Here is a 27482-nt window from a genome sequence, read left to right on the forward strand (position 1 = left end):
AGTGGACATGCCCATCTTAGTGCCATCTAACAGCTGCGTATGTTTAGTTTCCATGCGTGACCTAGATATTTTTGTTTAACGTTGTGTTTCCAGTATAAGTGCTAAAAAAAGCTGTTTTGTCCTCATATCTAATTCTTACTCTGACAGTTTTTCTGCAACATTAACACGTGTATAGAAACCTGTAGGCATACACCCTGCTCTCTCTGGTTGTTCATCTTTATTAGTGCTTTTTATCTGTTCTACCTAATAAGACATGGAAGAGTAAAGAAAGCCCTATTTCCCTCAGAGAATTTCTTACTGATCATCTCTGTCTGTCATCCTGTTATCTGCAATAGTTTTCCCTGTATCATTATCCATTACTACCTAAAAGATTTCATCTGTGTTAATCCTTAGGACTTGTACTAAGGTTTTTGATACAAATTGATTTATGTTTATTCCTTCTGAACAGTTTGAAACCATAGGTGTTCTTCCTTGAATTCTTTAAAAATATTTTTAGTATTTGTCTCTGCTTGGTAGACAACTTTTTATATCTCTTTTACCTTTCATCTTTTTCAGTTTCATTGTTTTCTTTGATTTGTTTTGTGATGTAATTAATCATATATATATGTATATGTGTGTGTGTGTGTGTTTAAACACATGTGAATTAGCATTTTTAATTATGAAATACCACATTTTTACAACTATGGGCACCCCAACAAAAATTTCCAAAATAACATAACAAGTAGTTGATTTAAGAGCAGTCAAGAAAATTCTATACGTTAAAGCCTTCCTACATCGTCTCACCTTCTCAGGCCTAAACTTTCATTTCTTCATTCCCTCTCCAGACTGATGGCGGTAGTGTTCATTTACCTTATAATAAAAAAATCTATTCAGATAAATTAAGCAAAATTAGCTTTAATTAAACACATTTATACTTAATAAGAGTAATGCTTATATTCTGAGGATAGTTTTTATAATTTCATTTCTTTTGTTCTTTAGTTGCTTTTTTCAACTCCTTAATCACTCAAATGCTTGGTTCTGCCATTCAACGATGCATAAACAGTTGAGGTTTTCAACAAGCTTTCTCTCTTTTGTACATATGCCATAGAAAGAGACATTTCTATGTCTAATAATTTATATTTCTAGAAAGAGAACTGGTAAAACATTGGAGGAATTTCTCTACGGTGTATGTGTTTTACCTACATAATCAATGAGAGGGTAGTCTGGGATTTTAAAAAATACTTCATTGACATTTCAGTAGTTTCTGACAGTTGATTTCATGAAAGTTGAATGAGGGAAAAATACCTCAAGAAGCATTACAAAAGACCCTTTATAATTATCATGTAGTTTAAACACATACTATTTTTATTTTCTAGATTTCTTTTTAAGTATAATATAAATCTTGTATAGCAGGAAGGTTTTTGCAGCTGTGTTCAATGTAACTTTTGTTGGTTATTGAGAAAGTATATTTTATTAATTTATTATCTGTCATCAGACAGATGAGAGGAAATGTAGTGGACCTCTCCTGTCTTATCCCTCTTAGATGTGTTCCAAATGTTAAAATTCAAAACATTTAGGTTAATTTAGGCCTTCAGAAGCCAAGTATCTTGGAACCCAACAGGCTGCAGTAAGTCTGTAATGAGATTGGGGTGAGAGGTTGCCTCAATTTTTCCATTATTTTCAGTCTTAATGACTGCATTCCTTGTACATTTATAGTGCCTGGAGCACACCTAATTAATTGTCTTTTGAGCTTAATAAGTAGATTAATATGTGTTTTGGTATTGGTTGTCTTTTTTCTTTTTCTTCCTAAGATACTGTTCATACATATATGGAAGCTCTTAATTTAAATTCTCTGATATCTCTAGAAAAGGAATCCCATGGATCTGTGTATGGAACTATCTGTGCCTGCACATCTCAGATATTATGAAGTGTAACAATTGCAGCTTCACAAAGCGCAATTCATCAATTAAAGATGTAGTGTCAAAAGTCCATAGAGTTTCTATATTCCTTCTTCCTCCCTCTTACATCCTTACCTCTTTGGAACACCTCTGCTTTTTAAAATAAAAATTATGCAATCTATAAAGACAGTGATGCCAGTTCTGTCAGAAGATAAATCTTAAATCCCTTTGAATGTGAAGTAGTAATACCATTTTAACATGTCAAAGACTCAGGTTTATTGTGCACTAAAGTAAGTCAACTCTTCATACTGGCGTGTGTGCAAATCCTTATTATGTCAGGAATCAAGTTACAGGAATCTGCTTCTTAGATATTTCCTTTAGCTTGTTTACTAAATTCAAATTATACCAGCAGTTTCCAGGAGGACAGGGTTGCAGTTTTGCTACATGATTCAAATGTCACTGTGCAGGAAGATAGCGTAAGGGTATGATTCCTCACGTGTCATCTTAATCAAGAGATCCTATCAGGCAGCAATACAGACATATACTAAGCCTCTCACCAGTAAATCCATGTTTGTATTAATGACAAGCTGTTTAAAGCAGTTTTGATGAGCTATAATCAGGACTATCTCAAGCTTTATATATGTGCCGCTTCCCAAGTCTGATGCAACTCCTTTCTCAAAGATATGGGTAGAACTCTATGTATTCAATAAGTTGTGTACCTTTTCCAAGAAATCAGATTAAGCAACAAATCCAGAAGCTCAGATTGCTATCCACGTTGTTCTTAAGCTTTTGGGGGAGGCTGTAGGTACACAGCAATGAGCTTAACCGTTCTCTGAGACAAATCCAGAAGAGACCAAGGAGGGAATCTGAAATAAGCTTGTTTATTGGGGAGGTGCTAGAAAACTTAACATCAACTTTCTCTGCTCAGAGAGCAAACTTTCAAGCTAGTAAATGTTATTTCTTTGTCAGCATCATACTGTTAATATTTTAAAAATGCGTGTCTAGGAATAAGCTGTTCCTTACCTTTCAAATAAAATAATTTTAATGAAGTTTAAGCATAACTCCTATCTATATTCAAGCCTTCTTTCATTTCAATCAGGTCATTCAGTCTACAATTTTTTAAAGTACATTATAATACAAATATTCCAATATTTTTGACTGAAAAAAACAGCAAAGACCTGGAAGCTTCCTGGATTTACATTCCATGACCCTGTATCTTCATTTGTTTCATATTTTCTAGAGTACAGCAAGCAAATACGAATTCAGCTTGAGAATGACCTTGTCAATTTAGAAAGAACAGTTAAAGAATTGGGGAGGGGGAAACCAGCTGTTTCAGTATTTCTGCCAATACTAGTCTTGGCATTCTCAAATAACTATTGTTATTTACATGTACACTAAAGTATTTTAGTATTTTCAAATGTCCAAAATGTAATACAAAAAGTAGTCAGTGTAAAAACTTCTATTCAATAGCAAGTTAGGACTTGTGACCAACAAAAATGAAGGCATTAAATAATATACCCCATATGAGCTCTTTTCTTCCTAGTAATAACTGTCAGCGAGATATATTTGATGATTAATCAGTGCTTATTCCTTTAAATGTCAGCTGCTCTTGTCTAAAATGTCAAGCTAAAACTTTTTGTCTTGTAGTGATCCATTTGAAGAAGGCCTTAAAGAAATTTAGAATATAAGTCTAAGATTAAAAATTAAAGAGTATCAGTTACGTTTTAGAACATGCATTATTGTAAGCAGATCATACCATTTGTAATGTTGTCCAGATGGGGAAACCTCTTGTTGTGATGGAAATAATGTAATTCTAAATTTTGCAAATTCTGACATAAAATACTATGTATTGTGCTTTTTTTTTTTTTTTTTAAGTGAGTGGTATATCTGCCATAGCTCTTACCTTGTTCCCAGGGATGATGATATATCAAAGGAGAGAAAGGAAAGAACAGATTATATTGTAGCCAGGAGACACGGCTATAGAAATAGAGTACTTGAGTACCAAGGTAAAATATTTTATAGGCATTTGTATGATCCTGAAAGTGAGAGTAATAACTAAAGTTATTTTGAAGTTGAATATAGTTATCTTTTATCTCAAATTCTTTTTTGTAGTTCTTTCAACTGACATCTCTTGTTATATCACTGAGAAGAGTTTCAGGTTTTCTCAGCCAAATTGATGTCCTGCTGTAATGCTTTGCTTACTATCTTCTACTGCATCCAATAAAGTTGGATCCAGCTGATATTTCAAGAGCCCCCGATCATGCAGGGTATTTTCCTTTTGCACATGATGTCACTCACCACAGATTATATCTTAATGAACCAGGATATTAGTTCAGTGCTTTGTTAGGTAAAGTATTATTTGTTTTTCATCTCTATGCAATAAACACACAATAGATTATTTGTAATAGTAAAGGGTGAACTGACAGTAGACAAGCAACAGAAGGAATATGGAGATAAGGAATGAGAAGTGAGACCAAGAATGGTGTGGTGGAAATAGATAAAAGAGAGGTAGGTGATGTATCTGGATATAGCAAGTTTGAACCTGGTTTTATTATTTTTCTTGGTAGTGCTGAATGCAGCATCTGTGAGACAATTGTCATAAATGAAATAGTGGTCATAAAATAGAAAAGGACACTAGACATAAGGAAAACATTCTTCACCATGAGGACAGCCAGGCACTGCAACAGGCTGGTGAGAAAGACTGTGCAGTCTCTGTTCTTGGCATTTTTCAAGATAGTGCTCAACAAATCTCTGAACAGGGTGTGTTGACCCTATGTTGATGAGGTTGGTCAAGATGACTTCCTGGGTTCCCTTCTAACCTGACTGACTCTCTTCCCCCTTTTGATCCACTAACATTAACCAATATTACTCTTCTGCGTAGCATATACTTTAGTAACCTCATTAGAAAATAAGTTACCTCTCTGTTTATTTTCTGCTTCATATAGAATATATTATAGTAGTGCTTTCTCTGAAGCAAAATTTGGGAAAACTATATAGAAAATACATTACTTTCAACAAATGTACTTAATGTTGACAGTCAGTGTTAAGAGCTGCCAAAAGTTTAATTCACTCATGTCAACTTAATTCACTGGTTTTGGGTGTAAACGTATTGAATCATATTCTTATTACATGATTACATGATAGGTTTTTCAGTGGGATGAGTGTGTCATTGAATATGCAAAATGGGTAGGTTCAGAGAAACTTATTAATGGTTATAGATGAGTGAATATATAGGACCAAAACATTTTATATGAAGATACTTGAATGCCATGGAAGAGAGTAATATTCAATGCATAGTTTCTACAACAGAGGTCTTGTATGATATTGTACAGATAAGTCCTCCAAATAAGTGTTCATATGTAACCAGAAATTATATTGCATATGTAAATAACCTGACAAAGTACAGTGTATTTTGAGAGTTGTAGTTGCTGTGTGGCTTGTGGCTATAAAGTGAAATGATACAAAGAATGCAAACAATATCTGGAATTTTTTAAATGTATCTTACCACTTTACTCAGTAAATAAGGATGAACAGCTTTCTATCAAGGACTATTCAGTTTTTAATCATGTTAATACCAGTACAATATTTTTGCTGTCACGGAATTTTGTTAAATTCAGTAATTTGTGTAACACAGTTAGATATTGCTGAAGATCAAAGTCCAAGAATATTAATAATTCTTTATTTTTTTCTGAATAATTTGTATTTGAAGACAAACACAGATTATCATAGAATCAAAGAATGCCTGAGACAGGAAGGCACTTCTGGAGACCATCTAGTCCAACTCCCTGCTCCTAGCAGGGTCAGACAGAGATGGTGTCTCAGGACCATGTCTATCTGGGTTTTGAATATCTTCAAGGATGGAGACTCCACAGTCTCCTGGGCAGCTTGTTCTGCTGTTTAGTCACCCTCTCAGTAAAAAAAGTTTTTCCTCTTCCTGTGTTTCAATTTGTGCCCATTGCCTCTTGTCCTGTCACTGGCCACCACTGAGAAGATTCTGCCTTTATCTGTACTCACCTCTATGAGATATTTATGCACATGGCTAAGATCCCTGGAGGCTTTTCTACTAAAGGGTGAATTGCTGGCTCATAGTCAACTTCTTATCCACTAGGACCCCCTGGGTCCTCTCTGCAGAGCTGCTTTCCAGCCACTCAGCACCCAGCCTGCAATGGCGCATGGAGTTCCTCCTGCAGGATCATCATGGAATCATTGAATCTTTGCTTCATGCCTGAAGTGCCAGAGAGTAGAGAGGGCTGGCTGGTCCCTAAGAGACAAGAAGCTAGGAGCAAAGCACAGAAACACAACCACCAGAGCAGGGGCCTCAACAGTCAGGACCCATCCTACAATAGCCCAACAAGGGAGCAGGCAGTCCTGGGGGTGTCAGCCATGCTGAGCCAGGAGTCCAGGTCATCAGACATACAGAAATGGTTGTTTGCACCTCGAAGTCAGAAAAGTTGATTGCTCTTATAGATGGTAGCATTAAACGTCTAGTTAATCTTAAATAATAAAAATGAATGTGCTTTAACAAAAAAAAAAAAAAAAAAGTGGTTTAAAAGCTAGATTTTGACATGACATTCTTTGTGCAGGATGAGTAATGTAATTTGTATTTTTAACAGTACAGCCTCAAATAATACAACTTAAAAATGAAACCACGTTTGAGAATGGGAAAGCCACCCTCACCTGTGAAGCAGAAGGAGAACCTATCCCAGAGATTACTTGGAAAAGGGCCATTGATGGAATAACTTTCTCTGAAGGTGACAAGGTAAATCAGCCTTTAATGTCTAAAATATCTAAATATGCATTGTCTGGCTAATCTTCTTTTTGTAAGCAGAAAATTAATTTAGAGATAGATAAATTCTAGATTCCTCTGGAATTGGAAGGAATTGCTACTTTCCAAGGTAATAAGAGAGACATGGAGATTCTAAATTTTAAATTTAAAAGAAAACAAAGAAAAAAGCAATTAAAGTGCTGAAAGGTAATTCATCTCATCAGGCCTGAATTTTCATACATAATCCCTACTAAGGGATTCAATTTTGCCTTGAGCAAAATGGCTGTCCATAGGCCTTCTTGACTGTATTTGGACTCTGTCCAGTATTTTTCAAAATGCAGTGGAGCTTATAGAAATCTGAAATTAAAAATTCTGAATACTTGGAGTTCTTCATTTCCCACTTATGCTTTTTTTCCTATTTTTCTCTTTTCTTATATTTTTCCTTGCACAGAGCAAGTAGTCTGTAGCTACAAATTGAGCCTATTTTCTCATTTTGTTTTCTGATTTTCATGTTTTATTACAAAAGTAAGTTGAGTAGAGAAAGATTACAGTATGACAGTCAGTTATTAAGAAAGTCAGTTACTGTGGGAACAAGAGCTATAGTTAAATGGAATGGTGAAAGCAATAGGGAACGGTGTAGTGTTATTCCTAACCATGCAGATTAGCTGTTTCTACGGAGCTCTTTTTATTTTTCCTTTTATTAAATAATTTTCTTTTAGTATTTGAACAATTATTTTCTTCTTAATTTCCATACATAAACTACAGAATTTCTCTGTGCTGGTTAAAATATGAGATACTATCTTTCTGGATGGCTAATTCAGAATTTTTACTCCAGATAATCAAATAGCAAAATACAGTCTTCTTGCAGATGTCTACATATTCATAGCTGATGCTTAAAAAAGCAATTGACAGACCTATACAGCAATCATGCCACTGAGGGGATTAGATACACAGTAAGTTAGTCAGTTTATAGGGAATTTCTATATATTAAGGAATTATATACTTCCGTTATTTGTATTCCGGAGGAGGATGTCTGGTCTGGACTAGTCTCTGACTTGACCTTTCCTGGAATTGAGGTAGTTTATGTGAGGCCCTGTCTACCATTTTCCTGCTCTGTGATTTCTATTGGGGAGCAACATAACAGTATTTATATAATATTTTTTTCTAATAGTTTTGCATTAAAACAAAACAGTTTCTCTCCTCCTTAAATATTTCAAGTCAAAGGTCCTCTTTCTGACCCACAAGACAACACTTGATTCCAAGGTTACAAATGTAGCTTTTCACTTCTGTTTGGAATGTTCCCAAAACAACTTTGTTACATCAGAAATTGAAAATTAAATCAAATCACAGAAACAAGCTAAGAAATGTTGGTGCAGTTGAAACCAGAAATTTATCCAGTGCTTATATAGGACAGTATTACATTCCTAATTCAAACTGCAGGTGATTAAACTGTCTAGATCTGTTACTGTAGCATTCTCTGAACTGTGGTGCAACATAATACTGACAACCAAACTAAAACCTATGTTCACTTTCTACTGGTGTGCTGACATACTGTATGTGGAATATAAAAAGAATGAGAATAAATGCAGTCATATGGTTTCCTTTTTTTCTTGCCAATGAAAGAACTATATGTGTATTGCTCATGGGAGAGTTTTTGCTGAATGTTGAATAGATGTTCTGAAATACTGTATATATTCTTAAGCTATAAAATATGCTGCTGCATTTGCCCTGTGGTCCTCCATCTCTAGGGTACCAAAGTCCTGGCTTGTGCTTTCCTACCAAATTAGGTGGACAGGGAACAAAACTGGCAGTGATTAAATTACTGAATAATTGTTGAATAATACCACAATATTTTGCACACAGAAAGAGAAGGAAAAGGTGAATTGAAGAAAATTGGGGGTGGTGGTGTTGTAACATAGGCTTAAATTGAAATTATTACTTATGTGATAACTTCTGAAGTAATGTCCAATCACCAGACTTACTTGCATAAACAAAAGTTATCATTACCTTCAGTGAATTCATCTTTGGAATTTTTTACCAGTTTTAAAACATTTTTTGTTATAGACTGCACTTTATCCAACATTTTTGTTGAGTTAAGAATATCTTTGGGGGATAATTTTTTTCTGTAGAAGATGGAAGAACTGCTCTAACTATAATATTAATGATGAATAAATAACATGATGATGATTAAAAAACACAGAAAATGTTCCTTTTTAATTATTACTTTTAGTATGTAGCTCCTCAATTGTGTTGTTCTTGTTTTGATAAAATGCAAGTATACCTCATGTGGATAAGGAGGAAGGCTGAATGTGAGATCATTCTTAGTGTGAATGGATTCAGAATGTTTTCTTTCGAATGATAGATAGATCTTATAACCAGGACATAGGCTTTTCTGAATTTTGAAATTATTTTGTCCAAAAGAATGGAATAGATGCACCAGTCATAGATCAAAGAAATAACCCTGCTGGGCTTAAGGAGGATAATGTTAATGAGTAAGAGGTCTATAATTATCTCTTAGGAAAATACAGCTTTGATAAAGGATTTTCAGTACATCAGAAGTGAGTATTTGAAAGTTGAAGCCAAGTGAGTTCAAACCAGAAGCAAAGAAGCCTTTTCCTCTTTCCTTTTATCAGTTAGCTTTTGGAACAATATACCACACAGTTTGTGGTCCCTCCTTCATTAAGAATTTGAAATGAAGGGGTCTTTCCCCTTCCTTTGACTTCTCTTGAAAGTTTAAATTTAAAGTTTTCCAGGAGGTCACATTAGATGACCTCTGTACTCCTTTTATGGCTTTATAACTCATAAATACATGAGAGTGGGTAAGCCTGAGTAAATGAATGATTATGCATGACAGAAGGTGTTTGGCTCACCCTTAAAGATTTGAAAATGGAAATGGAGGTTTAGTCCAAGACCAGAGCTTCATCTGCTGTTGCAGTATCAAGCCAAAACTCTCTGCTTGGTGCATGCACTTCTAGTCCCCAACTCCCCAGCATTGCACGTCCTTTCACTAACGTGCCAACCTGGCCATGCCCCTTTCAGCTGTGATTTGAAATGGCATGTTCCTACAGACCTTTGTGCATCCAGCAGCCCTGGCCCTTTTCCTAGTTAAAAGAGGAGGCAGGAAAAGAGTAGCTTTTTGTAAAACAGGAGGAAGGATAGTGATTGGATTTGATTTGCTGTAATCACTTATAAAATGGATTTTGGACATGTACATACATATCTACATACATCCCTGAAGGAGAGCATATCCTGATTCTCTGGTACAAAAATGTCATTGATTCCTGTGCATACTGCAGAAGTGTGAGAGTAGAGTTTCATGCTTTACTTTTCTAGTATCTAATTCTAGCAAAAATATGAAAGCTGACCAACATTGTTTGTAATTACCATCTCAAGCCCTGTTTTGGAATACAAATGACAATAACAGATGGAGCTTGATTTGAGACAGTAGCTCCACTGTGTGCAGCATGTGTCCAAAGAGACAGTCTTTATCCTGAAGAATTTCATCTAAACATGTAAAATGAGTGAAAGAAGACAGTGCAGAGATGTCACAGTCTAGTATCTGATACTCAGTTTTGATAATGCCTCATGTATGGGGTAACTGGTTAACAAAGAAACAAAGAGGGGGAAAAAAAAGAAAAGAAAAGAAAGAAAGAGGTCTTACAAATTGGGTGTTGGATTTAAGATATATGAAATGGTACTGTATTTTGTATATATTTGATACAGATTCAACAAATGTCTTTGAAATACTTTACACTATTCTTCTTGTATCCAAAAGTAAAAAAACATCTGATTTTTAACTTTATAATGAGGACTACAGAGATAGTTTGAGTTCTGCTTCCTTCCATCTACCTATCATTGCAATAACAATTTGGGTGTCCCCGTGAAATATCCTGTGACATTTGTTCTAAATGTTGCAGAGCTCAGACCAATAATTAAATTTTTTCCCAAGTTTGAATTCACTTTATAGTGGCATGTAAGCCATAACTATTTGGAGCTTGTAGAGCTTTTCGTAGATTTCATGATCAGGCAATATGCAAAGACAAAGAACTTGGGCTTTGTTTTGTCTTTTTCTTTGAAAGGTGAACTCTGCTTTTTCCCCAAGTCTGTTAACTCCACTTCAGCTATTATAAATGTTAATAAAAAGAGTTTGAATTTTTTTTTACTCCCTGTATATGCTATCCTCACTGCACAAAAAGAAGCAGTGTTACAGTGTCAGTGACTTGTGTTGCCTTTCTTTTGAGATAGTGAAGAGACCTCTATTACATTCTTGCTCATCAAGGATCAGGTCTTTATTTGAAATGTATCACCCAGAAAGAGGAAACATAGACGTATCTAAGGCATTTTAATCATAAATTAATCTCAGGAACTTTTCTGCTTTGAATGGCTGGAAAAATTTAAGGGGCAAGTCTCATTGCCTTACTGAAGAAAATTGTTATAGCCTGTTTCAACTACATGTTGTGTGAACAGCTTCTACTTATAATATCATAGAATATTTTTGCTGTTGTAATATTATCATAGGCCAGCAGGCCAGAATGGTTTATGTAGCCAGCTGCAATTGTGTTTGATTATGCAGTTGAGACACTGCAAAGAATTCAATCAGGCATCAGAGATTTTTTTATTTTGTTTTTAACCCCAGAATGAATCATGGTGGGCTTCACATGTTAAGACTGTGAAATACAAGAGTAAGAATGTTGTGACTGGAAGGGGAAGGTAAATAAATGGCCTTGAGAGTGAGTGGAATGCAGGAGGTTGGCTTTGAATGTTAGGTAGTTAGTGCTGTTGAGAATATACAGATTTATACCCTGTGGCATATGGAAAACATGGAGCACATAGGAGCACTGAATAATATACTCTCACCAGTCATCTGATCCACAGAAATCTGCGTGTGTTTGGGGGCTTCTTCGTCTTCTCTATGGCATCTTTAGCTGCACTAATACGGGCTTAGGACAAACTCTTTAGTTAACTAGAAGAAGCTAAAATATAGTGTAGAGTTTTGGGAAGTGACAGTATTTTAGTAGCAAGATTGATTTTGGAGGGGTGAGATTATATGCAGTTAGAAATTAAGAGTAGCTTTCCTGGGTGAGCTGAGGAAGCAGTACAGTAGGAAAGTTGCAAGCCAATGTGGATATTTCAAAGTCCGTAAGTAGCCCAATCACTCATCTGAGTTCTACGCACTCCTTTAGGTAACAATATCTGCAGCGATATGTAAATAAAGCCAAAACTGAAGCTAGTACTTATTTTGACATACCATAGCCTCTTCCCCAGTTCAGGCTTGGTTGGTGGTTATATTGACAATTCAATACTGAATCTCAGCCACATGGCCAGAGGGCCCTTCAGATTTGTTCCTCTTTTAAGAGAGAAATTAAATGCTGTTACCCAGAGTAGACCCACATGGCTTTACATACACACATCCATATATACATTCATGTGGCATGGATGGCTGTATTGGTATTACACTAGCTCAGAATTCTCTCATTTCTTCAAATTTTTCCTTTCAGTAAAACTTTAAGATCACTTTCCACTGGGACAGAATTAAGTAAACAGAGACAGAGTTGCTGATCCTTTAAAGATGACAAACAGCCAAGAAAATGTAAAAATTAATACCTCTTCTGTATTAAAAGCTTAACCTAGGGAAAGAAGGATGTTTATTTAGGAACATTACTAATTTAATCAATTGTTTAACATGATACCTTAAATTAGGTACAAAGTTTTCATCCATTATGTAAATGGATAATCCTATTTCTATCTAGTTCATATTTCAAAAATTGTCTCCCATTTAATCCATTTGCTTATGTACTACCTATGCACCAGGTAGATATTTTGGGGTACTTTCTGTGGGTTTTGGTGCTGCATTTACTGGCCAAAATAAAGGCATGGAAATGGCATTTCTTTCCCTTCCAATATTAGCTTTTTCCATTTAGTCATCAGTGATGATATACCGTCTGTTACACTAATGAAGACTAAAATTATCGGGGAATTTTTTATGGACCAACATTTCCTGCGATACCAGTGCAGCCTGGACTTGAATATTCATTCATTCCTTCCACTACACAGAAGATCACTTCATGAGCTTCTGCCTAAATATCAGTTGTATTATTTGCTAATGGTTTAATTACTTTCAAATAGCTGTTGCTTGCCTGATAAAATAGAGATCCTGCATGTGATTACATATTGATACAGCCCCACATTATAGACTGGATTCATTGGTGGTATTCACTGATGTACTATAGGACATCCCCCAGAGATATTGGAAATGTTACATTTTCTATGTACCATGGAAATGAGCACAATCAATGGCACAATCAGCAGTGCAATGCTGGCAAAATGTATTTTATGCTATTAAAACCTGTCAGCAGTTTCCCTGACCTGAAAGACAGTTTGAATACCCTTGTATATTAGGAGAAAATAACTATTTACTTTTGGCAAAACTAGGATGAAAGCAAGTGGCCTGGATTCTATTTTTCAATCTGTTGATTGTTTTGTTTAACAAATTATCTAAACTCTGTGTAATAATTAGTTCTTAATAATTTATTAATGTCCTTAGTATGCTGTTAAAAAACCACATTCTCCTGTCACATTTTCACTGTATCATCTCCCTGTGTACATCTACTCATACACTATCTTCCTATTAGTACCAGTTCTTAGATTTCGAACACAGTCAAGTTATGGTAGTTTAACATGAGAATGCTGATGGACCAGTATATGTCTATCATCTGTGATAGGAAGCTGTGCAGCTTGACCAAAAGCGTAATGCAGGAGTGATATTTCTTTGCATTGGGAAAAGTAAAGACTGTTTGCACCATCCCTTATTGACAGCTTCTGAAATTCAGCAAACAGTATTTCTTAAGACTGCATAACTGAACCATAGGTTGAGCTCTGATTCATGGTTCAAAATAACTCCCATCTATGCATGGACTCAACCTGTGTTATTAAAATTTCTGAATGTTGCAATAACCTAAATAATGGTATTAACAACAAGACGGTTTTTGTCTTTCTATAAATTTATGCTTGTACAAGTCGTGACATTTATGCCAAAGGTCAGTGAATTGATAGCATGTGGTAATCTTTACCTTACTGCAAACAGATCATCTAACATGCTTTAATAGATCTTACAGTTAGCTGATATGTAATCTTAAAGCCCTCAGGGTTATATTACTTTGTAAAAATTGATTGAATTAACATAGTACTCTATAAATGTTCCTCTTCTTAAAATAGTATACAGAAATAGATATTCAATATAGAAATTTGCATTAAAAATACAGTTTTGTGAATATTTAGAGTTCCAAACTGAATATTTTTTTATCAGCACACTTCCGGAGCTTTCCAACTTGTTTCAAGCTCTAGTAACAGCATATTTTTCCATAATAGTTTCCACCCAGCTTAACTGATACCTTCAGCATAATATTTTTTTATACCTGTACATATAAATAAATTTAGAAATGTAAATAGAGAAACTCTATTGGATGGTACCAATTAAATAAAATAACTTGTAAACAAATATTTCTGTGCCCTTTCAGATATGTCCAGGTTAGCTCATTTTCTCCATTTTGCTTGCTACTGCAATAATTTCCTTCTGTTTCTTCAGTTGCAAAAAGCCCTACAGAATTATTGGGGTTTGTGAGCAAAGACTATTTGATCTATGAGATCTGGATCTGTGTCCTCCTCTAGACAATTCCCATGCTCCTCATGACTCAAGTTATGCATTTCTGGCTTTCCGTGCCTTTGCTTCCCCTAAGGAAGCCATGTTGCTTATATTTCCCCCTGCAGGGCTCCACCTCATCCCAGTTTCCAGGCAGACATCCTCTCTGCTGTCTAGCCATATTAATTTTAATAAAATAGACATCACTTTTACAGAAGACTGGAAAGGATCGCAAGCTGCATGCAACTACTGAACAAACTAGGAAGAGAAATTCAAATTGTGATTCCTTTTTTTTTTTCCCCCCAAAGAAAGCAGATGTGCTGCTCTGTGTTACATAACTGCATACCTTCACCATGTCATTCTTGCAACTAAAGCTAAACTGTGACATGATTTGAACCTGAATTCTATGAAAATGAAATGAATGTATATATGAATGCACTAAGCTCAGTTTGAGACTCTTGAAGCAGTTGTCATTTTAAAGATTATTTTTTATTCTTACAGAATAATTTTGTGAGGGGCATACAACCCATATTTATTCAAGATTTTGTTACTGGTCCAAGTAATGTTTTATCAATTTAAGCAAAATAAAACAAACAATTATTCTTAGTCCAGTTACAATGATATGAACACTTTAATCCAAGTTACCTAAGTAATACAGGGCAAAATTTTAACTTTACAGTTAAAACTGTTATACAAAAGCTTCCTAGTTTTCTTTTCGTTGTTATAGTCACCTTTCCAGTATTCTCCTGAGACCTGAGGTTGACAGCACTTATTTTCCTTAAAAGAAACCCAAAATTTTAAAAAAAGGGAGACAAGGGTTGACAATTCATCAGTACACTAGATTCTTCTCCAGGGGAGAATACAAATTACTTAACCTTCCACCCCAATCCCTTAGAAAGAAACCTAACCAAAACCATGCTTCCTTCCCTGCCCTGGGTCAACATTTTTTTGTCCATTTGGCACTGCAGTCAGCATACATGCTTTGTCTCCATGGGTTTTCAGCTGCAGGTTGTTTTGATTTCTTTTTTTTTAACTGTTTTCACCTGTTGGTTATTAAAGTTACAGAACTGCCTCCCCCAGTCCCCATTAAGATAAAGAGCTAATGTTTGTTAGTTAGACCTTTGTCATACATGGTTCTTTGCACAGAGCTAAGCAGAAACAAATTCAGGTAGTTACCTGATGACTAGGGACTTGCAATCATAAAGCAAACTGAAATCACCTCAGGCCAAGGCAAAGGAAGCCTGCCAAGTCCTGAGACCCTGCACTGGAACAGTGCAGAGCCTTTACTAGTAATAGGAGATTCATACTTAATGGGCTACAATCACTGCCTGAAGGAAAGCTGGGATCCTAGTGCTTGATGTTTCCTTGTTCTTTCACAGTTTTGTAACTTGCTCTGTATGGACAGTTTGGTGTAGTACAGTGGTATAGTTTCACTGTACTAGTTATTTCTACAGCTGAAGTAATACTTACTTCAGATTTGAACTGACCCAAACAGAAACAGGACCAGGTTGAAGTTCCTAGTCAGAATAACCATACTTGTTGCTTTTGATGCTGTATATATTTAGTAGTGTTTATTCTTGTTCAGATGCACAGAGATTGAGTAGTCACTGAAAAATAAATTCTGGCAAATCACAGTTAGTATTTTAAGTCTGAGCAGTCTTAGATCCCATACTGACACATGTTTGGAGCCATATGCTTATGCTAGAGTATTCGCTCACTCATACTTTGCAGGAAGACCTTGTGACTCCAATTTGCACTGAAGTTACAAACACTTTGCAACGATTTTAAAGATTTACAAAGCTGGGGTATAATCACCTGTGTCTTATTCTCATTTATCCAAAGAATCAAGTTACAATACGACTTGATTGTCTCAAGTAAGACATAGTTGTATAGTAAAATCATTATTTTTAGTGGCTGTTTTATCTGAGGTCTGTATTGAATAACAACGTTGTACTTAATGGATTTATTCCTGAGAATTTTGCTGATCTGAATCCATCTGAGTCACCTATGTTAATGGCATCATCACAGTGTTGGAGTAGATTCAGATCAGCAAAATTCTTAGGAATAAAACCATTAAATACAGTCTTTATAAGTGAATCAGAATTTCTAATTGCAAAGTACATATGTAATTATTACAGTTGTAATATTTCTGTTATAAACACACATTTGTTGTTGCTATTGTTATTTTTTATGGCCAACACTAATGCTTGTTTTCCTCTACAAGCTTTTTACAGATGATGCTAATATATTTACCATCAATAATCATCAACCATTTCTTGTGATTTGCATCTTTAGTAGAAGTAATCTTAAATGGCTGATCATCATATTTTCTCTGTTTATTATTTTTCTTTCATACATTTTTGTGAGTAAAAACCAACAAAGGAAAGAAGTTCATTTTTCTGTTTCATGTCTTAGTAAGTGGTTTTGGTGTATTGGATATCCCGTGTCATCTCATTACGTAAAAACTTAATGTTTAAAAGAAATACCAGCATGAATCAATCAAATATTTCATAATTTCTAAAAATTATATGAAACTTTCAAGAATACATTTTTCCTGAGATTGTACATGCTGTTAACAACCTGCACAGAACCCGCTACTATTTCCAATATGAATTCTTTAAAAGTAACTGCTATGTCTGCAAATGAACAGAAAATCAAAACAACGATTTTTTTTTTCTTCAAGATCTGTTTTTTGTGCCTTCCCTGGTGTTCACTCTAGATCTACAAACAATAGATTCTTCAATAATTTCTTCCTTGTGGAAAAACAAATTTCTAGCAAATTCAGGAGTTTGTAGAATGCTGACATATATATTTAACAAGCTGCAGTTCTAAAGGAATCACAAGGTCTCCTATAAAAATCACTGAAGTCCAAGACACTGCTGTAGCATTATTCTGATTCACTGGACATTAAGGCATATGCACGTAGCAATACTCTGGAATTTTCTGCTGTCTCCAACAGGTGCATGGATAGAATACATTTACCTGAAGAGAATGGGAAATATTGTGAATATACCATCCATAATCCAGAAGGGAGCTTCCATCAGCTTCTACACGATGATGGCTGTTGTGACTAACAGCCTTTTCTCATCATCAAAGGTAGATTTTCAGACTAGGAATTGCTGATCACTTACATTTAATAGACTTCTGGAATTTTATCATCATTTAGTATCAGCATGTCAGGTTGCAGAAGTTCTTATCTTTCATGCTGCTTCAAGGAACAGTTTCATTAGCAATTGTGATCTGCTTAAATCTCACATATAAGAAACATCAGCCTGAAGTACATGATCTGAAGTTTTCCTCTCGTGGATATTAACACAACCCGAAATCAGAAAGCTTCCTAAAACAATTGTTATTCATGAATTCCAAAGATGATTCTGTTAATCAGTATTTGTTTTCTCCTTGAAAATTCAGTGATGTGTACTCAGAACATGGCCAAGACAACATAATGCGTTGGCAATTTTTGAGAATTAGATTTGAAGAAGGAAGAGCTAAGCATAAAATTAAAACAGGTTTTATTTTTGTTTATTTTTTCATCCTTCCCACCCCTCCCTGCCCTCAATGTGAGGATCTTCTACCATGTACATCTGCAGCAGCTCCTTTGGAGGAACTTGAAAAAGTCTTGCAGCTTTTACTCAAGTTATATGTTCTCACAATGACTGTTCTTGAGTATGTTTCACCCTATTTTACAAAGAAAACACTCTCAATTCTAATCCACTCTTCTCTGTTAACACATGCAATGCACATCCAAAATAGCACTAAAGTATACAAGGTGTCAGAAGACATAGTTGGTAAATATGTGACAGGCAAAACTGACCTGCAGTGGTGTAACTATGAACAGTAATGGCACTTTGATCACAAATAACCTTTAAACATTAGAAGAAAAACAAAGGTATTTCAACTTGTCTAGATTTTAAATGTAGGGATTTTTTGCTTGCAGTCTTGCACTTGGACTTCAAGGGATGAAGGAGAACTTTATCAGCCAAACGGTAAACTCTGTAGGAGGGAAGATAATCAACACAGTGTCACAGCTGCTCTACCATCCAAGTAATATTACCAAAATCCAGCTACAAATGAGTCACCAATTTCTGCATCTGTTCTCACCTTCCACTCTTGCATTCAGCCAACTCAAAATGCACTTTTTGGCAGCCGTACAACTTCATCTCATTTGGTGATACAGTTTCTCCTCAGTGGGAGTTGGAGAAATGGTTGATAAATCAAACTCAACCAATAATCACACCATCCACCTTAGCCCAAGTACAGCTTTCTACAATTGAAAAAGAATGACAGTTTCTAAGCATCATAATCAGCTAATTCTCCCCTTCTGAGAAATTACACTTGTTTAACTACAGTGGTAATGGAATTGTGCAGATCGAACACTCCATGGTACCTGAATAAGTTATTCTGCCCCAGAAGCTGTTCTTGTCTCTTTGTGTATGCTGTTGTCTCATCACATCCCTATTCTTTCTGAATGCGGAACCCTTGTAATACATGGTTGTCATCATTCTGGTACTGCCTTGGGAGCGCTGGAACATGGTTTTGGAGCTGTGCATTGACCAGTCAGGTCAGCAGCAGCCGGTCAGGACTTTGGGAATATTCACTTGTGGAACTACAGATCATGTGAGAAGTTCAGGAAGCAAGAACATGACAGAAAAGTCAGGTAGAATAGCATATATGGCATGACAGGAATTTTATCAAAATCAAAATTATATATTTACTTTTACAGAATCTGTAGAATTAATCTCAAGTAGGATTCATTTGGGTTAAGCTACATATTCTAAATAAGAATATTGCACATGCAGAAAGTTCTCACCCTTTGGTTGTTTTTTTTTTTCTTTCAGAAGGCACTCTTTTGTACTTCAGTATTGTCATTATGACTAAATTTACCTGGAGACCTCTATAGAAGAGTTTTCTTTGACAAGGACAGAGACCTAGATTGCTATCAGTATTCAAAATGAAAGATGTTTTTCTGTGGAATGTTAAATGCTTAATTTTGGGAATGCGTTTTTTATATGGATAAAGTCACAAAATCAGCTGTACCTGAGTAAAACACTATCAAAGTCTCTGCTGAGATTTCTCACTTGTGTTTTAGCTTTATGCTGGTGATGAGGTTCTGGGGGGAAAAAAAAAACACCGGAAAAGTCCCAAAACCCACACTTTTATTTATGAACTCTATGAAATTCTCCGATTAACATTAATGATGATTTCTTAAGATTTTATTATGCTTTCTAAAATGCTGGAGAAAGGTAACTTCTGAAGACCTTGTCTGTCTTTACCATTTTCAGGAAACACAATGATCTGTTTATTGAAATTATTCTTCCAGTGTCTTAGAGTGTAAGTGCCTGTAACATACTTGCTCATTAATCTTTCTAAAGAAGTATGTCTGTCTGTGTGGAACTGTGTTGACTACATATGTTTTTCAGACCTCAATGATTATTCATGCTCCACAGTGATAGGTGATACAGAGTAATTCAATGAATAAGTAGAAATCATGAGTATTGAACCACAGAGACTGTTCAGATTGTCTAGGTTTTTATTTTGTCTGTATTTTATACTCTTTATTAATGCTAAGAAATAAAAGCATGTGTACTTATTCAGTGTAGCAGAAAACACCATACCATGTGTTTTACATCTCTCCCACTATAACATTTGTAAGGAAAAAAAGAATATTCCAATTTAGTAGGTGTCCATTATTATTTCAGACAGACCTGTGAGTTACTGATATTATTCATTTATATCTGTAGATATAATTAGAGATTATATCTGTATTTTGATTTGACACCAGTGGCAGCTCCAATGCTTTCTTCCTGGTGGGGATTTCTACTGAGGCATGCTGGGCAGGTGCTGTGTACTTCATGTTCCCATCTGTGCTGTATCTTCCTCTTCCTGTTTTGTTGGGTTACAGTGCCAAACATGGTGCCAACATCTGTTCACTATACTTAGTGCAGGAGGGAAATAAGCTTTAGAAAGATTTTACCAAGGGTTATAAAGTTTTGGTGGGCGCAGACCCCAAGGTCAGTTCTGCCCCTATTTGACATTGTATATTTGCTGTTCAAAGTTAACGACGTTATGGATCGGTAGGAATGCAGACTTCTGTTTTGTCGGTGTATTCTAGTTTTGATAATGCCCTTCACAAAAACAGGAGAATATAACTAGCATAGTTTCAATTTTTTCTTCGGGCTAACACTGCATATTGAGTTTTTGTCCCAGCTTCTTCATCGTTCTTTGCCGTAGTCAACTTCTGTGTCTCTGCTGTGTTCCTAATGTTCTTTCCTAACTGTGCGTCAGCATGACTGCACTATTATTTACTTTTTGTGTCATAACAATATGTCCTTGACTTATTTACCCAGATCTCTATTAACTGACTTATACCATAGAACAATATAATACAGCCACATTAGTATTTTTGAAGTCCTCGTGAAAACTCATGCTGTCTAGCATTTTTCATTTGCATGTGTTAATCTTCAGCATACTCTGGGAATCCTGTCTAGACACAGGCAACTGCTTCAAAACATTTTCTTCTATTTATTTATTTATTTATGGAATTTTCTTGGTCTGTATTTGCACTTTTGTTTTGTTTCGCGTATTTCTTTGTTCAGGAATATCAGCCAAACAGTGTATTTTTAATCACTTACTGCACCGTGTTTACAGAAAAATTAATGGAATTGTATGCTAATCCATCTTCAGAATACGACCGCAGGCCTGCTTAAACTGTTCATGGAGAAGACACAGTATAATATGCATTCTGATCAATGCAGCAGAAAACATCTTATATATTTTACATTATTTTATAAGCAATTTCAAAGAGACTATTGTAATCATTTTCCGACAGTTTTGAAAAAGTAGAAACTAACTTTAGTACATGCATATTTTTATGATAATTTGGGCCAAATTTTCTTGCCTACAATTGTTAAGTGTTTTATTTGTTTCTGTGGTCTTTGCTTAACCTAGTAGATCCCTCAAAATGCTCAGAAAATTGAGCTAGCTGAATAATCTCTGATCTAATTTGGAAAATCATGGTGAAAGAATGTCAGTGAATGTTTTGGTACAGCTACAGGTCAATATAATTTCACAGAAAGACACTTTGCATTGTGCAAGGAGAAGGTACTAAGAAAGAATTTAGCTTCTCATTGTAGGTTTGTAATATACAGTAAGGAAGGGCAAAGAGAATATTTTTCTCAAAATACCTGTGTTCTACTACTACTCTCTATTGTATAGAACTACTTTAGTGCTTAAGAGGGCAGCTCTTAATCACTAATACAGTATTTCATACTGTATCTATGATTCATAGTCACAGGTTGTTTCAGCATATGTCTTCTCACAGATTTAAATGTGACTTCTTAGGGAAATATTTATAATCAAAGTAAAATCAGAAATAAAAATGCTGAAGTGTATGTACATTTTAGGTAGGAATAATGTAGATTTACCATTGTATTACATACTTGATGTTTTAAAAAAGAAGGAAATAATCCATGGGTAAATAATTCTGTTATTAACTATGTCATATAAAGTACTTGTTTTATATATATATATATCAGAATTGTGTATCAGAAATTAGAAAAGTATTTATGTTTTATTTTAAAGAAATTACATTTTACTAATCCTAATAATTCCCTCTAAAACCCATGACATTCAGTACTGTAGCATGTTTACTAGTAACTTCATAACGTTTCTCTTTTCTATTTTAAAGGTATAATGAAAAGAGAATTTTCAGCATTAGAAATCATGTAAGAGATAACTAAGTGGTCTAAGTTACTAATTTTTACCAATCCAGAGGGTTTTAGGTTTCCTCTTCCATTAGAATTCCATAACTTTAATTTATGTACCTATGCTGTGAGGTTTTCATGGGAAACAAAATTCAGTGTCCTTGGATTCTGATGTGGGATCAGAATACTTTTCTTTCCATAGAAATTATGATATATAGAATGATATGGCTGCTTTATGTCAAATATTTTAAGATCTAAATTGTGTGCATTTTTCCTGTATTCAGTGAAGAAAATTGTACAAGTTAAAAGCTCAGTCACTTAAATATCAGCTGCCACTTGGTGAGTATTTAGTGTAAAAAGCAGTAAACTTGAGTGTATGTATTCATAAGATTGGACATTAAAATATGTTTCAAGTTTAAGTGTCATATAGTGAAATAGTTACTGCTTTTTCCTCCCTTTTCTATCTTTATCAATAATGAAGGTAGGTAAATATCAGCATTTTTTATCACCTTTTTTTTTCATCAAATGAAAAAAATGAAACAAAGAAGTAAAGCAAGTTTCCCAAAGCTACAAAAGAAGTAAAGAGCATAACCAGATTAAAAGATAACTTCTTTTTCCTCAGGTATGTTACTCCATGAAGGCTGAAGTGTCAAGCAGAGGATTTTTTTTTTTAATTGTTTTATTTAGTTTTCCCTAATATTTTTATACTCTTGATATTTAAATAGTTTTTGGGGAGGACGTGGGGAAGTGTTATGGATAAGGATTTTTATGAAGTTGCTAAATATAAAATCTCTGTTCTAGAAAATTAGAAGCCAGCATTCTTTTTTCTCCTTTGCCTTTTTCCATGCAATGATATGAAAATGAAATCCAGAAATTCCAGTTGCATTTATGGATCATGTTTTTTTAACAATTGTGAGCTTCTGACAAGTAAATGTGAATAATGAAAATAAATCTATGACTGGATTTGTGTTTTGATCATTGTTGGAGGGGATATTCTATTCAATTTCACAGTTACATTTTTAAGGGCAAGAAAGATAATGCTAACCGTAATCTAAGATACTATTGATTTTACATGTATGCATTTTCATTAACTGCAGCAGCATAGCAAAATGAGTGAGATCATAAACAGATTTTGAGTATGCAGTTCACTATTCCAGTCATAAGTGGATACATTTTGTGGTTTACCTTGACAATGTTCCTTTAAGCATGTACTTTTCCCTTGATTATAGTGCCTAGAAACAGAATATCTTTTTATATATTTTTTTATTTATTTGAAAATTTAAAGTTGCTTAGCTGTCAGTAATAACTTCACCATAGGTGAAAAGATGCTTTCAATCATACTTATCAATGGTGTTTAATATATAAAACATACATAAATATACATATATATATAAAACCTTTCTTTTTCCTGAATCAATGTAAACAGAGCCCAGATGGCCGTATAGAAGTCAAAGGGCAGCATGGAAAATCGTCACTGCATATTAAAGATGTGAAGTTGTCAGATTCAGGGAGATATGACTGTGAAGCTGCAAGTAGAATTGGTGGGCACCAAAAGAGCATGTACCTTGATATTGAATGTAAGTTCTAATATTTTGTTTTCTCTTTTAAATTTGTTATAAAAGAAAAAAAGGACATTCTTAATGGAAGGTCAGTTTTTCTTGGTAACTTATGCTTAGACTAGCATAATTTAAGAAAGTATGTCCTTCAGTGATACTGAATTCTGTGGAGGAACCCTGTCTTTTCTGAAGTTGACAAGACATGATTTCATCTGAAATAACAGTGGTATTACCCACTAACTTAAGGCTAAGCTTAATAACTTCAAATCTTCAGGCTAGTGGAGACTGCTGTGGGTGAAAAGTATTCAGTGGGACTGATTTGAGCAACATCTCAGTTCTTAGCTTAACCTTCTAAGAATCAGCGAAGTCTTCTGTTTTTTCATGATTCTCTGATTTACTAATCCCCAGCATGTCTCTAGACCCTATTATAACCCCTCCTGGAGTTCACAACTTTGTGACAATCCCTTTTAGAGATTGTCTTTATTCAAAGCTCTTGAATTTTATCCAGGAGAAAAGAGTTTGGTTTTGCTTAGAGAAGAGTCTGATGCTTTAGAAGCCAACCAGAGGATATAAACTTGAAATATACCAAAATTCATTGGAAAATTGTCTCCTCAAACTGTTCTTCAAATTCATAAAGCAAAGGTCTTCAAAAATGAGCAAAAAATCCTTATCTTGTGTTTCATTGTTGTTCTATTTTGCTAGAGATTTTCTAGATACATTTATTCTACATTTCCAATATAGCTTGAGTGAGCCTGTTTGAGACTGAGACTCTAAATGGAAAAAGTCTTTCCAGTGATTAGATAGAAGTTGGAATAAGATATATGGCACAGAAAGATAAGTAACGGTTGCAGATCGCTGAGCGATTTCCTGAGTTCTGCAAGTGACTTTAGTATACAGTTGCATGTTCCATCTTTTTGGCAGGCAGGCAATGCATTATGACATAGGAAATAAATCTGAAAGGAAAATGAGAAATGGTCAAAATTGTAATTGGATGTTAGGAATAGAGAGATTTGCCAACCCAGAAGACCTAAGAAATAAATACAGTATTTATTAATAGCTTTAACATAGCTAGTCTTCAATATAATAGACATATGAAGGGATTTGAAACTTTACAAAATATTATTCTTTTGGGAACATATTAATTTACTATATTTGTTTCTTTAATGAGTGCATTGGTGCACTGATATTTATTTTATATGTATATAAAGGCAAAAAATATTTTACTATATAATAATGCAAGTTCAGTGGAATTCCTGTAAATTTTCTGTAAAATCCTGTCCTACGGTACACATAGTGATGTGAAATAAATTGTTTGATTAACGTTATGTAGCTGTTATGTTTTAAATTTACGTATTAATACCTTTTGTATTCAGAAGAGAGAGAGAGGATGCACCCCATTTTATGAAATATGGGCAACTGAAATTTAAGAGTTTATTAGCAGCACAGAATTCATTTTAAAAGGCACAATAATCTCTGGATTGATACAATGCATTATTACAGTTTAAGACACCTTTCAGGGTGAAAGTTTTAGAACAGAATTTAAAAGTAACATATTCTCGTTATGGTATGGCAGACTTAATTTTGAGTATGTGTGGGAAGAATCAAATATAGCATATGAGAAAATGGAATAGCATTGTTTTAAGTCTGGATTTATGCCTTGGTAGATACACTATATGACACAACAAAACTTTGTACGGTTCAGAAATCTTCTGAGAAAACTCAATTTTTAAAAGAACAATACAAATATTATTCTATTATCAGAGATATCAGATATAATTATTATTTTTGATGTATAACACCATTTTTATTTGGTCTAGCATAGAATTATGACATTTCTAAAACTGGAGTTTTCAGTTTTAAATATTTTAACTGATAATGAGGTTTAAACAAAATGTATTTTTTTCCAGTACAGGTGTTTTTGAATAACAGCAGTACAACTTTCTCCATATCCTTTATGTGTCAGGTATTCTTATAATGAAAAGCAAATATTTTGGGGGTGCTAGACTATAGGTTTGTCTCCATTCATATTCTGATTAACAAGTTGAAGAAGTTTTTTGCTTGCCTTGGATATAACTTTGCACTGGTATATAAACGGCACGTATAGCTTATTTGTCTTGCCTAGGAAAGAAAGCACTTGTCTGGTGAAGACTTCCTCTGTTCTTTAAAATAGTGTCCCTAGGAGGAAGTGTCTTCTTTCCACCTTCATCTCCCATCAATCTATTCTCTGTCATAATCTTCGGTAATTAAACCGTCTCTTCAAAGAATCTATCAGTACCTCATTACCACCATTTCCATAAAATGCTGTGTTGTCATAAGTGCTAACAGTCTTTTTCTCAACTACAAATAGGTTCTTTTATGAAGCAGGTGTCATAGTTATCCTTCATTCCAGTTATTTTGCTTTGTAAGTTGCAGGCTAGAGACTTTCAGCAAAAGGTACAGGTTCATAAACTAGACAACTAATTTCTATCTTTGTAGCAAAATGGGAGGAATTGTTATGAGATTCTCTGAAGTTGGTATTGAATAAATGTTTTGACTCTCCTTGTATTAGTTGCTTTTTAGCAGGTTAATTGTAATTGCAGATGTTGCTGTATGGGTTTTTTACATTTTTTTGCCAAATATTAATTTACCAAATTCCTTAAAACCCTTCAAAATATTTTAATTTTCACTTCAATTATTTTGGTTTTATTGTGTTCAAAACCAGTTTTGAGAAGAATTTTTTCAGGTATGGGCGACTCTTTACATAATTGTTAGTGAGCCATTTTAGCAGAATTTCTATTAATTTAATAATATTCTAGTATAAACCTCAATAACTATTGTAAAATTAAAATATAAATAAATAAGCAAGACTTAATTGTTTATATTCTTCCATAGTTCCTAGATAGGACTAATTAGTGCACCTATGCTATTCTGTAAGTTAATAACAAAACTGCAGCAGTTTTCTTTGTACGGTTTAATGACAGTTTGTGTAGTCAGGAGAGGAGCATGCTCCCATCACATCCTTAAATGTTAGTGCAGTTAAAGAGGCCTAATGGCGACACAGAGCGCACTGGTGTCACTGTCTCATCCTTTTACTTACTGACCCCTATCAGAGACTTAAACTGATGGTAGGATTGCACAGAGTTTCTGTACTTTATCCCTGTTCTCTCTTGGGGTTGCTCTTGATGATAAGAGCAGTTCTCCAGGACAGGAAGAGATTATCAGGTCTGATACCAATTGGGCACAGTTAACCCTGCCTTTTATCTGAAGTAAATGCTAGGCAAACATGAATTGTAGGGAACCCAGAGGCATTTATAAGATTTTCTTCTTACAAAGTCATCTTTGTGTTTAATTATGTTTAGTTTTCCTTATATTAAGTATGAAAAATAAGTCCAAATTACATAAAAAAGAAAGATACCATTCTAAATATTATTTACTAATGGATTTCATTAACTGCAAAATTTGATTATACATATGAAGCCTAGTGTGTATTGGATAATAATAAAAATAATAATAGAAGTAACTGATTGAAAAGTTCCTGTGTGATGGCATATATGATGTATACTAGATATTGCATATTAAGATGTGTCTGTAGATTTTATCTATATATTTATCTTAAATAAATAGCCTTTTTTTAACAAAAAACATTATAGAAACAGATAAAAAAATAGATAAAGCAGGAGATACTCTAAGATCAGGTTTTCTGAAGGGTCTGAGTAAGTTAAACTGACAAATCCCAGTGAATTACAATTTGATTTGTACATATACTACTATCAGGTGCCTTTCAAAGATACAGTTTTCCTCTCTGGATGTTTACTTTTCTGTATGGTATTTTCTTGTCTTTTTAGCTAAGACATAATTATTCTGAAAAATACATGCTAGAGTTATAAAGGCATCTTCAAAAGCATAATACAAACCTGACTAAAAGAAGAAAAATTCTGGTGAGAGAACACAGTATTTCTGAGG

The 27482-nt window shown here is 34.4% G+C and overlaps 1 protein-coding gene across 2 annotated transcripts in view; it reads left to right on the forward strand.

Annotated features, from left to right (window-relative positions):
- The window catches only part of NCAM2 (neural cell adhesion molecule 2), a 322723-nt gene that overhangs the window by 196421 nt on the left and 98820 nt on the right, over positions 1–27482 (forward strand). For both annotated transcript variants that reach the window (XM_074858117.1, XM_074858118.1), the window contains exons 8-9: positions 6491–6636; positions 23411–23561. In XM_074858117.1, coding sequence (XP_074714218.1) covers positions 6491–6636; positions 23411–23561 — 297 coding nt within the window. The remainder of the gene's footprint in view (positions 1–6490; positions 6637–23410; positions 23562–27482) is intronic.

Source organism: Strix uralensis, chromosome 2, assembly GCF_047716275.1.
Source record: "Strix uralensis isolate ZFMK-TIS-50842 chromosome 2, bStrUra1, whole genome shotgun sequence".
In the NCBI taxonomy this organism is placed as follows: domain Eukaryota; kingdom Metazoa; phylum Chordata; class Aves; order Strigiformes; family Strigidae; genus Strix; species Strix uralensis.